Source organism: Pundamilia nyererei, unplaced genomic scaffold, assembly GCF_000239375.1.
Source record: "Pundamilia nyererei isolate P.nyererei 1_Seehausen unplaced genomic scaffold, PunNye1.0 scaffold00158, whole genome shotgun sequence".
NCBI classification, from domain to species: Eukaryota; Metazoa; Chordata; class Actinopteri; order Cichliformes; family Cichlidae; genus Pundamilia; species Pundamilia nyererei.
The window spans coordinates 1311171-1324381 of record NW_005187559.1 but is presented as its reverse complement, the minus strand read 5'-3'; the positions used below and the strand labels follow the sequence as shown (position 1 = coordinate 1324381).

Sequence of the window (13211 nt, the reverse complement as noted above, 5' to 3'; positions counted from 1 at the left end):
CAGGTGCTTGGGGGAGTGAGTAAGGATGAAACCGCATGCACCGAACAGAGTTGTGGCTTGAAATGAGTCACAGGTAGGTGTTGGTTTTGAGAGGGAAAAGTGAAAAATAAAAAGAATCAGTTCTGAGCCGAACAAGGAAATTATCATCGACAGAACAGATTTCTCGTCAGACCACACTGTTTATTAATATATAGATGTATGTTTTATTTAGAATACCTTTGTAAAAATTCACCATACATTCAAGGTCAAATCTCAATATTACATTTTCTGGTTTCCCTCCACAGCATGCATAAGATAAACACTTCAACTAATCAGCAGGTTTCATTGTTTCTGGAAATATGTAAATTTTTTAATTTAATAATAATATTTATTATTATTATTATCATTGATTTGATTTGATTTTTTACAAGGACAATATATTTTTAAAAAAAAAGAAAAAAGAAAAGACCAAAAAAATAAATTAAAAAAACAACAAAAAAAAACTACATAGCCACTCAGGGAATACAATCATAAACACTGAAAGCTGCAGAAGCTGTGGTTATTATTTAACCTAAAACTAATTCACAGCTGTTATTGGGGATACTCAACAAAAGATCATGGACCCTTCCAAGCTAACTGTACCTTCAGGATTAGAAGAAAAAAAGTGGGGGGGAAAAAGGAAAGAACAAAAAAGAAGACAAAACTGAAGGTTACAGGAGTGAGGCGTTTTATTTAAGTAATAACTGTGGCAGCAGGTTCAGGAAAGGATGGCAAAAAGAGGGTTTGTGTTGACAAAAGTGGGAATTTTAATTTAATTTGCTTTTTTTTTTTTTACTATACCATGTGATGACCAAAAATACAGTGCAATTTAGTGGACGGACAGAAACTATTTATATTTAGCTATATATAATGTATATTATTGAAGCTCAATTAAAAAAATGCTTCATCGCACATAAAATCTGTATTAAATAGAAAAAAAAAAAAGCAAAGTAAGGCATATATGACACACCCTCTGGACGGAAAATAAAATCTAGCACTGACACGAGGAAGCACAGCAGGACGTAGGGGAACTCTCAGAATGGAAACAGAGTAATCTGCCGTGCAGCCTTACTTTGAACAAAGCTTTTTGAGCGTGTATGTGTTTGGTGGGAAATCAATAATATTGGGCCCACTTGTGCTTAAAAAGGCCATTCAGTCAGTGGCTTTAGTACATCGACATTGAAGTCTTTTGGCACTTGTACAGTACATGAATGTCCTTTAGTTTGACAAAATGACACAACCATGTACATGCATGAAAGATAAGCAGTAGCAAAGGCAGTCTCTTGCGAGATCAGTCCGTGATGGTGGACTGTGATAGCGAATTCAGAGTCCATATCGCTGCATGCCGAGCAGGTAGGCCCCGCTCTGGCTCTCTCGCTCAACGCAATCCTCCACCCACCAACCGCTACTGTCCACACCGACACCACCACCAGCAGCACCCCAGGACGGACGGAAGGAGGAAAGGAGGGACCCGGGGAGGAAGAGAGGACAGAAAGGAGGGATGAAACTGGCCTCTTCCATTCGGAGAAGGGGTGTGTGTGGAGGCAGAGGAGAAGAGGTGGAGATAATTGGACAGGAGGGAGGCTAAGAAGGGGGAAAGATGGGGGGGGAGGGGGGGGGGAAGAGGCCCCTGTGCTATCCGGAGCTGTCTGTTTCTGTCTGTATGTCTGTTCTCACACAGTCGAAATCAATTTGCCATCAGGACTGTCACTGTGGAACAAAGAGAGAAGGAAGCTTGCCAGGTCGGACACACTCAGAGAGAAATGGAGAAAGACAAGACAGGCACAAGGCGGCAGAGTAGAGTTTAGGAGAAGGGCAGGTGGGGTCAGGAAATCTATTTTGCCCCACCCACAGCTACAACTCCAAACACACCTGCCATAATCAAGAAGATTGGACTTCCAATTCCCTCATCAACACTTTTACGCAGATATGTTTGCTGATATTGTTGTGCATATTTTGATTGTGTTTGACTCGACCAGTCTTTGAAAAACAGACAAACCCAATATGTTGCTGTTGATGAGAAAATCATCAAGTCATCTCCTTAGCTGGAGGGATGCAGTATTAGTCTGTTGGGGTGAATACACCCTGCAGGACAGAGTTGTCTCAAAATACTGATACAGAAAGAAAAATACACACACATTTAGAGCAGACAGGAGTATGTAAAACATCTTGACACTGGTGCCCAAAGCCCCAGGCTGACAAGCAGCGATGACTGAGATGAAGTCAGCGTGATGTCTACTGTCACAACATGTAATCCACCAAACACCAGGACATTTCTCCTCCCTCCCACTCTCACACGTACACACATTTACAGACAGGTATATACGCAAAGATGCACTCCCTGATCGGACAGAAACAGGCACAGCATAATTCTGAATCTTAACCTCACATTACCCTGACGAGTCAGCAAGGACTTGTTTAGAGTTAAAACACAATGGATCAAAAAAAATCACTCTGTCAATACACTGATACTGACCCTGCTCAACTTTAACAAGCTACTTAAAAAGTAAAGAAGAGCAAAGAGGAAAGGATAAAGACGACACAAGAAATAATATTTAAAGCAAACACTGCATACATACAGTATGGCAAAGTTGCAAATTTTAAATTCTATGGCAGAGCAGAACTTTTGTTCTCGTTAGTTTAGAAACAATTAGTGGATGAAGAGATCAGTGGCCTACTGTCAAAGTTGTGTCAAAAAAAAAGAAAAAAGGCCAAATTGATCCAATATTGACAGTTTGAAATCAGTAGTGAACTACCGTCTTTGGGATTGTTGGCAAAAAATGAATAAATAAAATAAAATAATAGTATAAAATAGATAAATAAGTAAATAAAAACACTCCTGCACATAAAAAAAAAATCAAAAACACACTAAATAAATTAAAAAGAGTAATAAAAGTAGATTTACAGAACAATTGAGCTTTGTTACCACTAACTCGGGCATCACACTTCGATCCATACTGACTTTGTGATGACCCCAGTACTAGTAGTTTTTTTTTCCTCAGTAAAATAAATTTGATCTGTTTAGAAAGCAGTGAAAGTATGCTACATTTAAATTGGGATATGCGCATGTTCAGCAGTTGCCTTGCTGCCTCGAGTGTCAAGTGTTTCAGATGGCAGTAGCAGTCATACATTATCGATCAATACTTAGTAGGTAGGGCAAAAAAGGCACTTACCTTGTGGCAAAGCGACCATCATAATCCTCAATAGCAGGCTGAAAAAACAAGTGTTAAGCAGTCATTGTGTGCTCATAGACCCACTACTGAATTATCTGCTGTATTTAAATACAAACACTAGATGGCAGAAAGTGAGCAAAAGTCAGATTTTCACTTACTGCAGGATTACTCATTTAATTACGCAACATAAGACAAACTCAGGTGGGAGCTACAAATTAATTTAGCAAGTAACAAGTGCAGAAATGGTACTGTTCACTAAAAGGTACAGCGACATGTTACAGTACCTGTGTGCCAAAGCCTGCCATGCTGTAGGGGCGTGGGCGGGGCTGTGCTAGGCTTTGTGCCAGCAGTCGGGCAGTCAGGCCGTAGTCCGGTGTGGGCACTGATGCATCATTCTCCAACAAGTTCCCTGTACTGCTACTTTTCCCATGGTGCAGGCTGGAGGGGTAAGAAAACAATGGCCTCAGACTTGGTCTCATTCAGAATTATTAAGTGTGGCAGTGTTTATCCTGCATACTTCACTCTGAGCTTCTCACTGTCACTGTCAGGAAGCACGCGTGTGTAGGAGAACGGGAACCAGCCACGCCTGTTAAAAGTGCAGAGTTTGTTAAATGTACATGTGCCTATGGCTGCTCCTAATCGACAAACATTTAGCTTATTTTACAGTTTGGATTCGGGCAAAACAGAATAAATTATACATTACTTACATCTTGTTTTTCTCATTCTCCCCATAGTGCCAGCCATCACGCGCTTCAGGCACTAGCAGGGTGATGACATCTCCCTCGGAGAAACTAAGCAGGGTGCTGTTGTCACCTGCAGCGTGGGAAAAGATGGCCTGGACACGGGAGCGCCCGTTCTTTTCCAGTCCTGCCGCCATCGAACTGGATCTAGGCAGGGTTCGTGTCTCTCCTGTTGGGTTTGAAAGCAGATATATGTGAGCAACATGATTAACATCAGGAACTGTTCATAGACTACTGGAATGACTTGAGCTGAACAAACTCATGGAAGAATCAGTCAACAGTCAGACATAACAACATTAGCAGCTTTTGTTATACAATTCTGTACTTAACTGAAATCTTGCATATGATCATATTATCAACATTTTAAAGCAAACTTCACCTTTTCTTTTTTAACTCCATATTCAGGTTGGAACGTAATGTTTCACCGTTATTGGAAAAATATTTGCAATGATAAGTTTTATGCTCCTCAATGAAGGAAGAGGTTCAAACATTCTGCCCGTTTTCCTCTTTCGACAGTTTTGTAGTATTTGGATAACATCTTACCCACTGGGTTTTTATTCTTGGCGGGGGCAGGCCTGCGGACAGGTAGGGTATTGGAGTAGACGTCGCTGACCTGTCTCTGGGGCTGGACCTGGGACTGTACCTGTGCCTGGGTTGAAGGGGATGAAGGCCTAACTTGGGAAATAGACATTGCTGCTTCTTCTGCCCAGTATTCCTCTCCTTGGACTCCTGTTGTCCCATTGACCATGGACATGCCATCGGGACCCATCAGTCTCTGAAATAAACAAGCATAGATTCACTAAGAACAATAAAAAAAGGCTTACAGTGTGGAATGCTGTAGCGGCAGTTCATCCTAATTTTTTGGATTAAGATGAAGTTTGGTATATACGGAATAGCACTGGAGCTGTAGACCTACAAAATACATTTCAAAGTGACTGATTAAGTCTAGTAAGTTCATCTAAGTTTACTTTGTTGCTGCACTGCATGAAATGAAGGCTTAACAGCTCATTAACTTGAGTGCCATCTTTAAAGAGAAATGTTTGTTTGATTTGCTTCCTTATGGAGGGCCAAAAGCACATGAGCCGACATAAGGAGAGCAGTGCTAGCTCATACTCAGTGGTGGCCTTGAGGAAATGGAGTGAAGAAACTCCAGTTAAATAATTTCATTTTCTCTATAAAAATAAGCCTAAAGTATATGTAAAATGCCAGGAATCTTAAATCTTTGACATCATATTTGAGAATTAAATTACAAAAGTAATATAAGGATCACTATCTGCGGAAGTGCACTGTGGGATCAAGCACTGGGGCAGAAGTCCCTTAGAGTCCTGTGGGTTGTAGGGGTTCTGGGGAGACTGGAAACCAGATAAAAATTTTGGGTTGGTCCGTGTGCTCTTCTAGGCCTTTGTCACTGGAATATTCTTTGTCTGAACAATGCTGGTGTGGGTGTGCATGCCAAAGCCTTTACAGGAATGCAAGGACTCATAGGTTTCCAAGCAGAAAATCAATGCTATTAACTAACATAATAAACAGCAACTCACTTATTAACATAAATAAATATTTTCTAAACTTACCGCTGGGTGTCCAAGGCCACTACCCATAAAGACAGCCAACTCTGGGGGCACAGGAAGTGGCTGTGCCCCAGGAATGGGGTCTGAAATGACCAGATTGGATTTGGAGGTATGCAGAGGACTTGCACCCCCAAGGGCAGCAGAGCCCATCTGCTGGGCCAGGAGCATGGCCCTCTCCGGCAGCTTGTTTGGGTCTGAGCAGGCCTGTTGCCACACTGGGATCTTCTGGGTCAGAAGGTCTTTACCCTGAAAGGAAAAAGGAAGTGATTTGGAAACCAGAAAAAACATATTTATGTTAAAAGCAGAGATACTGTTGTGGCTGCAGTGTCACCAGAGAAAAAGCACTCAGCTAAGCAGCCCCCCCCCCCTTTAAAAAAAAACAAACACAAAAAAAACCAAAAAAAACAAACAAGTCAAGTCCTCAAAGATATTTCCTTGCAGAGCTTCCTTGACCACTGCCCTCAGTGCAGCTTTGATAATGTGCTGCGTGGGTGAGGCAGGCTAACATACAACCAAGCTGCCCACTGCAACATCTCACAGCCCGTGGACACGGCTGTTCTTTTTTAAAACTACCAAAATACTGTACAGTTAAAACCAAGATCACGTTTGTATGTCTGTATGGTACCTAGACACACACACATGTATGCGCAAACTGTATTTTGTCACTGTGTATTGACCAATCTGCAGCTCACATCATCTCTTTTTTTTCTTTGTGTTACACACAGGCAAACACACACTAGAAACCCTCTGGGAGAGGGTTCTTCAGGTTGCTGAAGGTGAATTCTTCCCACGCACACCCCCATCCTGATTAATGACTAGACTCCATGATGGGGGAAAAAAGCAGCAGGAGGATAGCTGGCACGTGCACGCACGCACGCACGCACGCACGCACACACCTCCAGTCACATCTTCAGGCTGACGGTTTACACCCACCAGTATTCCCTGGAGACAGATGTACTCCATTACACATGAATTTGATATCCTTGAAAAATGGATAGGCTTGTGTTTGCAGTTCACACAAGCTCACAGAAACACACACCGACAAACAAACACACACACACACACACACACACACACCATAAATATATAAATTGACTAAATCCTTCTATAACAACTCTCCACTACCTTTGATTGTATGCTATGAGGGGATATTTGCTTGGATTCAAAGGTTCTTTGCTTCAAATGTCAGCACCAATGTGAAAAATAACAAGCAGTTAAACATTCTCTAGTGACTGCTGTTGTAAACAATACAGGCAAAAGGCTGTGTGCAATTTATTTCAATCCATCTTACTCAAGGTTTGGCTTTTTAAAGTCTTTTCCTATTAGCCTTTAATAAACTGAAAAAGCGAAGCCGTTCTCCACATAGAAAAAGGCAACCAGATGCATGCAGGTGCACTGATGGATTACAGCTTCAAATATACCTGTCAGCTTGGCACCGTCTACGATGATAATCAATTTTTTAAAACCAAAGCGGCCCCTTTGAGCGGTCAAAACAAATGCAACTGAATTATATATACAACAGTGGTTCATAAACTTAAAATGACTCTGAGATAACAGATGGGGAGTAGTTGTTTAGACTGACTTTAAAAGCTCTGCACACGTCCCTTTTTGACCAGATAATACAGACAACATGTTTCAAATTATCTAAATTAATACAACTGCTGAAAACAGGCTAGGCTCCACATGGAGCTGAGCCTTGCCTACAAACGCTTGATATCTGAACAAATTATTACAGGAAATACGAACCATACAGGTATAAAATATTGTCTTAACCATTTATCCTATTTGGGGTCACCAGTGGGAGCTGTCTTAAGTAGAAAGGTAGACAGACGTTTGCAGACAGACAAACATCAATTCAGGCTTGCATTCATATCAACGGCCAATTTAGAATTACCAATTAAAGTATGACTGTGGAAGAAAGTCAGTATCTGGAAAGAGACCGTAGTCTCCACCCAGAACGGTATGATAATTTAGTGATCTTACCTTGCCATGGTAGGCGCTGCTGTTCTTAGCCACAGCACACTGACGGTCGACTAGGAAGCAGTACCTGCGGCGCTCCTCAGACAAGGCCGTCTTGTATCCATCAGCAATGAAGGTGTCCAACTCAGTCTGCTTGCTGCTGATTGTCTCCACATACTGAAGAAGATAACACAATGGACAGGACAATTACTGAGCAGGACATCATGATTACATCTGCAGATTTGTAGAAAGATTCCCAAAGATGTTTATGCAAAATAAATAAATAAATAAAATAAAGAAGAAGACCTTTCACTATTGCTGCTACAAATTCTACTGCTGAGACAGCCAGGAAAGAAGTTCTGGTTATTGGTACACTGTGAACTACAGATGCTTCATAGGTATTGTAATTAAAGAAAAAAAAAGTAAAAAGACAGATTTCACATTTAATAAGTAAGGCCAGTGGACGGAAGATCTGTCTAGAAAGGGGTCCTTGCAGCTGGCTAACACCTAAGTACTTTTTTTTTTCAAAATAACACCCTACTTCACATTCATGCAATTACACACATTCACACCAAGGAGCTGCTCAGTGCTGCACAATCTTGTACTGTCAATCACTTCACAGCTCCACTGGAGCAATTAGGGGTTAAGTGCACCTTGGCAGTAATAGTTGTGCAAGGAGAGAGCCTTACTCAGTAACTTTCTCTGGCAAGATTTTCCCTGCCGAGTGCTATCGAGGCACAGCAATTATGACTGAAGATCCCGCAGTGTGGAGGAGGAACTGCTCACAAAGACCCACTAATCCATTTTACATATTGGACAATAACAAATAACAGGTGTGTTAATGTCTGTACAAGAGTGAGTAATGTTAAAACAGCAGGAGGGAGAGATCCCAAACTTTAAGTTTGTCTAAACATGAATTCTGTAAAATGGGAAATGTCAGCGGGGACAGCACACAGACATGCACACGCATCGAAGGGTCAGTAAGTGGCGAGAAGCTATAGGGAGTCTTTTTTTTAACAAGATGAAATGGCATTTAGGTGTTTTTGTGACCACGTTCTTCCAAAGTGCGTTTACAATGCATTGAGTTTGCATTCAAGTAGCTAAGAGTTTTGCAGACTATTCTAAAAGTAGGTCAAATGAGTCAACTTTCATGGCTTTAATACTGTACCATCTGCTAATAAATACTGACCTAGAAGAGTGTGTTATATTTACTTGCATTGATTTTTAACTAGAGTGAAAACTGGGGTTTCTTTTGGTTGAATGCTCTGTAAATATACTTCATTCAGGTCATCTATGTTAAACATAAATACACTGTTGCAAGAATAAGATATCGACAATGCACATTATTTACATGAGCACTTAAATTCATCATAGGAATTTAAGAAATTTAGCCATACATGCAAATTTTAATCTGTAGTCCCGCCAGGTTTATGATAAATATTCTTAAAAAGTAAAGTTTGGATTAGTCCGAATCAAATATTAGCTAAATTCGGCTACTTCCTTAACATAAGGGGTCACCGCAGATGTTACTTTAGGTCTGCTTCGAATGACCCTCTGGTGCAACCTGTCATCTTTCCAGACCGAACTTGGATCTTCTCTTGTTCAGCGAAGGTGTAAACCACTGCATAGTAAAGCCACAAGTCTGCATCAAACATGATTCCTGGGTATTTGAATCTTACTGGCTGAAAGAGAAAAATAGTTCATAACTTATGCTGCTGTTGGATCTCAGTGTGATTAATAGGTCCTAAGTTCAGTGTTCTTAATTAAAATAGAAGTTCGAGGGTTCCACATTGTGGCCCATTAAGACTGATGAAGTTGATCAAATTCCTCCCCGTAGGCAAATCTAAGATCCCATGGTGAGACCACGCAGCGCCGATGTACTGCATTTCATTGAGTAACCACCAGAGCACACTACTTCCCCACTGCCAGCAGTCAACACAACACTGATTCCATGCGTGTAGGAATATTTAAAGTGGCTAAATGATAGTGAACACAAACATTTTGAAAAAGATGCGTCCAGCCATTCGTTTGCTTATCTAATTCAGGGTCACAAGGGGAGAGGTGTGGGACTGTAGCCAGTACCCCACTTAGAAGCGGGGAACCGCTGGACAGGTTGCCAGTCTGTCTCAGGGTTAACACAGGAAGACAAACAACCATTCACACTCAGGTTCACACCTACTGCCAATTTATAATTAACCTAACATGCATGGCTGTTGATTGTGGGAGGAAGCCGCCGTACCTGGAGAGAACCCACACAGGCACAGGAAGAACATGCAAATTCGACAGAAAAAGGTCCCAGACGGCCGGTGGATTTGAACCCGGGACCGTCTTCCTGTGAGCAAACAGTGCTCACCACATTTTGAATTCCAGCCTTTTGTCACAGGAAGAAATTCACCTGCACCATTACACAATTCAATGGAGCCAAGTTGCAAATCAGGAAAGAGAAGGATGGAAGAATGATGCACATATTTTAGTCTACTGAGAGCTCTTTATTTCTTTTTCTTTTTTTTTACTACATTTTAATTTGGGGCATTCCTGCTCCCACCTGTTGCTTTCTTATTAAAGACTGCAATTTTGTTTTGGTATGAGTCATAGTCTACATTGCAGAGAGAATAAAGAGAGGGGGCAGAAAGCAAGAGAGAAATATGTCGCACATCCGCCCCAAAGGTAGACAATTCAGCTTGCTAAAATGTGTAAATGGGTCTTCAGTTATATCAGGGAAGCCACAAAATGACCATTTAAAGATCTGCTCCTCTTCTTCTTCTCATTTCTCTGTTGGAGTGACCCTTTTTTGTTTCTGCAGCCTGTGACTCACAGTCTGCTAGCCTTTCTAGCACTTCTAAGCAGAGCTAATAGGAGCAGCTCAACCAGTGTGCCCTCTCCACTTGTCAAATTCACAAGCCCCAAATTCTCAGTCATTCAAAAGGTCACCAAAGTAACCCAAGACAATGATGCAGTAAGAAAAAGCCTAAGCAAACACCAGCCACTGTTATAGCTTAGGGACCTCAGGCTACATCATAGATCGAATGACTTGTTTTGCAAAGGTTATGAACATGAATGGAACCTGCTACAAGTTAGTGCAGTTCTTACATTCAGAGTTCACTGGATTAGCATATCTGCCTCTCTCTTTTTATGCCTCTTTACACTGACATATTCAGGACGAAATTCTAATAAGACAGCAAAAACTGCATGTGGCATTATGCACTCTGTTGCACTGTGTACCAACAGGGCTTTCCATAATTGCACGCAACGTGGAGGGAGGAGCGTTCACATCCTTCAAAAAGTGAAGAAAACTATAAGATTCAAAACATCAAAACTGTTTATACTCCGTTTATTCCTGTGGGGATTCGAGAGCATCTCATTGCACAGCTCAGAGCTGCTTAGGTCTGCTCTTCTGTTCCTTCCTCATCAGTACTCTTCGGATTCAAGAACTGTATTGTAATGCTTCAGGGCACGACAGAAAGAAACTACACATTACAGTGTCTTTGTCAAAGCTCATATCTTGTGCCTTTTTCGAGCTGTGCATGAATGTGAATGAATGTACCCACAATTCCAGGTTGGGATCACTTTTCATTTTTTTTTAATGACACAGAGCTGAAGAAGCCCAGAGCTTATCAAACATCTAATGACATTAATTCTTAATCATGAACTCGTCTGTCTGTGACTGTCTGGGCTCTTATTAACAGCCTCTACAGAGCAAAGGAGTTTATCTAGATGAAACACCTTTCTATAGTACCTTTGTCCTCTCCAATGAACTACATAATGAACTGATTAGTATTCTAGCAGGCTTTGACCACTGAAGGCAAGAGAGAATGTGGAGGGGAGGAAATACAAAGGCACATATACCGAAGTGGGAGAGACAGTGGAGTGAGAGGAGAGGAAGGCGATCAATAAGTTTGCCAGACTGTTCAGACATACTTTACTTTTTAATGAAAGGAGAGGCCACGAAAAAAAGGAAATCTTTTTGCCTCTCATCTGCTAAAATAACAGAAATGTGCCCTAGGAGAAGGAAATGGTGAGTGCATCTTAGCAACTTTTAGTTGTGCTTTCTCAGTTGCTGGAGAAAGAACCATTTTCTATCTGCACAAAGTAAGCTGCGGACTTTATATCTGCAGCCGGTCACTTTCTATCTCTTTCTAGGTGGATGGTTGTCATTGTGCAGCGCAGGTCTTGTGGGAGTGCAGGGCTCTTTCCCTCTCTGTGTGTCGTCTTCCCTGCGGGGCTCAGGCACAAACGAGTTGACTTTTCTCTCACACGCCCACAGACATGATATGATCAGGGAGAGTGAGCGGGCTGAAAATGAGAAAGGGAGATTGATTTTTGCTTTTTTCTGCTAACTGACTGAACATTGTAGGTCCAGAGCTTTTCTGGTCATACAAACTCAGAAGAAGAGCTTCAGTTCTCTATGCCCAATAAGCAAAAGGTGTATTTTTTGATTATTGGGTAGTAGCTCTGTGATATTGGTCAGTTTATTTGCCCAACTACTGTGGCAACTACTTTCCTCTTGCACAGCCATTAAGAAAAAAAAAGATGGATTGATGCCCCCAGGGGTCTTTTGCAATCCTATTACAACTCTGAAGTCTATAATAAAGCTAAACTGTCAGTAGAATGTAAAGACAGAAAGCATTCATCTAAGTTGGCCTGTCATCGGGAATTTAGACCAATATTTTGAAATTTTACATCATTAAACTACTATTTGCACTTCTTTATTTCTGAAAGTTGCAGTTGCTGTTATCAAATTATGCCATGGGAACCTTACCACAGGTCTAATTATGTAGCACACGCTTCAGGTAGCCAGATACATGTAGCAACTTGCCATTCTTAGCTGAGCTTTATTGCTGTAGTGCCCTCAAACATCCGTCTCAATTCAAGCAGTGGTCTGAACAAAACCGGACGGCTACACACTGCGAGCTTTGATGCTTTATGATGACACTTCAGACGGCGTCTCTTCATGACATGCCTGACACCGTGGAACAAACTCAATGTGACACAGCAGTCAGATCAATCCAGCACTGCCATACTGCTCCAGACAGGATAGGGCAGATGTGTGACTAAGTGCGTGTCATAGCATGTAAACTGATCAGACAGAGGAGGAGCCTATTCTTCAAGAACCTGAAAAGCAAAGGAATGTTTTTAAACCCAGAGAACTCTGGAAGACAGCGCTATGCTTAAGTGAGGCTAGAATCATCAATCGGATTCTGTCATGGACGGCCACACTTCACGGCAAAGACCAACCCCGCAGTAATTACCCTACAAGTCTTGACCTGTTAGTTTGACATTTTTCCCTCCATCAGACTCAAGTTTCCAGCCTTGTGAAGGAACAGCAATCACACTGTTGACATTCTCTGCTGTGTCATTTTTCTCAGTTTGATATTGACACTGGCTACAGGACTAAACAAATAAACAGCATTTGAATAAAGCCTGACAATGAGAAAAGGAGTGCCTTTGCAGGAGCGTGTTTTCTGCTGTCAAGCAGGTGGTCAAATGCTAGATAATGAACTATGAAAGATAACTAATTAAGTTATGTCTAACAGCAAAGAGTCTTTTCAACTCGTCAACATTCGTTTCACTTGAAGGACTCCCACAGATGCTGCTTTCCTATGGAAACAATCACGAAATGAGTGCAAGCGGTGCTTTGATCTCTTCGTGGATCCAGTTTCCATAATGCATGTAAACACTGAGTCAGCATTGTTTACAGTTTGATTGCTTGGTTTTTTTAAATCATTTTCTTTTAAGTGATGATTAAACATTTG

General features: G+C 41.4%; 1 protein-coding gene across 5 annotated transcripts in view; it reads right to left on the bottom strand.

The window, feature by feature from the left end:
- The window catches only part of LOC102198830 (brain-specific angiogenesis inhibitor 1-associated protein 2-like), a 51380-nt gene that overhangs the window by 2426 nt on the left and 35743 nt on the right, over positions 1 to 13211 (bottom strand). For 2 of the 5 annotated variants that reach the window (XM_005745438.1, XM_005745440.1), the window contains exons 7-13: positions 7483 to 7635; positions 5503 to 5745; positions 4475 to 4706; positions 3899 to 4100; positions 3709 to 3777; positions 3476 to 3629; positions 3192 to 3229 (exon numbers count right to left, since the gene is read on the bottom strand). In XM_005745438.1, the coding sequence (XP_005745495.1) occupies positions 3192 to 3229; positions 3476 to 3629; positions 3709 to 3777; positions 3899 to 4100; positions 4475 to 4706; positions 5503 to 5745; positions 7483 to 7635 (1091 nt within the window). Of the gene's footprint in view, positions 1 to 457; positions 1427 to 1466; positions 1729 to 3191; positions 3230 to 3475; positions 3630 to 3708; positions 3778 to 3898; positions 4101 to 4474; positions 4707 to 5502; positions 5746 to 7482; positions 7636 to 13211 lie in introns of those variants that run through there. The other 3 variants (XM_005745436.1, XM_005745437.1, XM_005745439.1) reach the window with 3 other exon arrangements.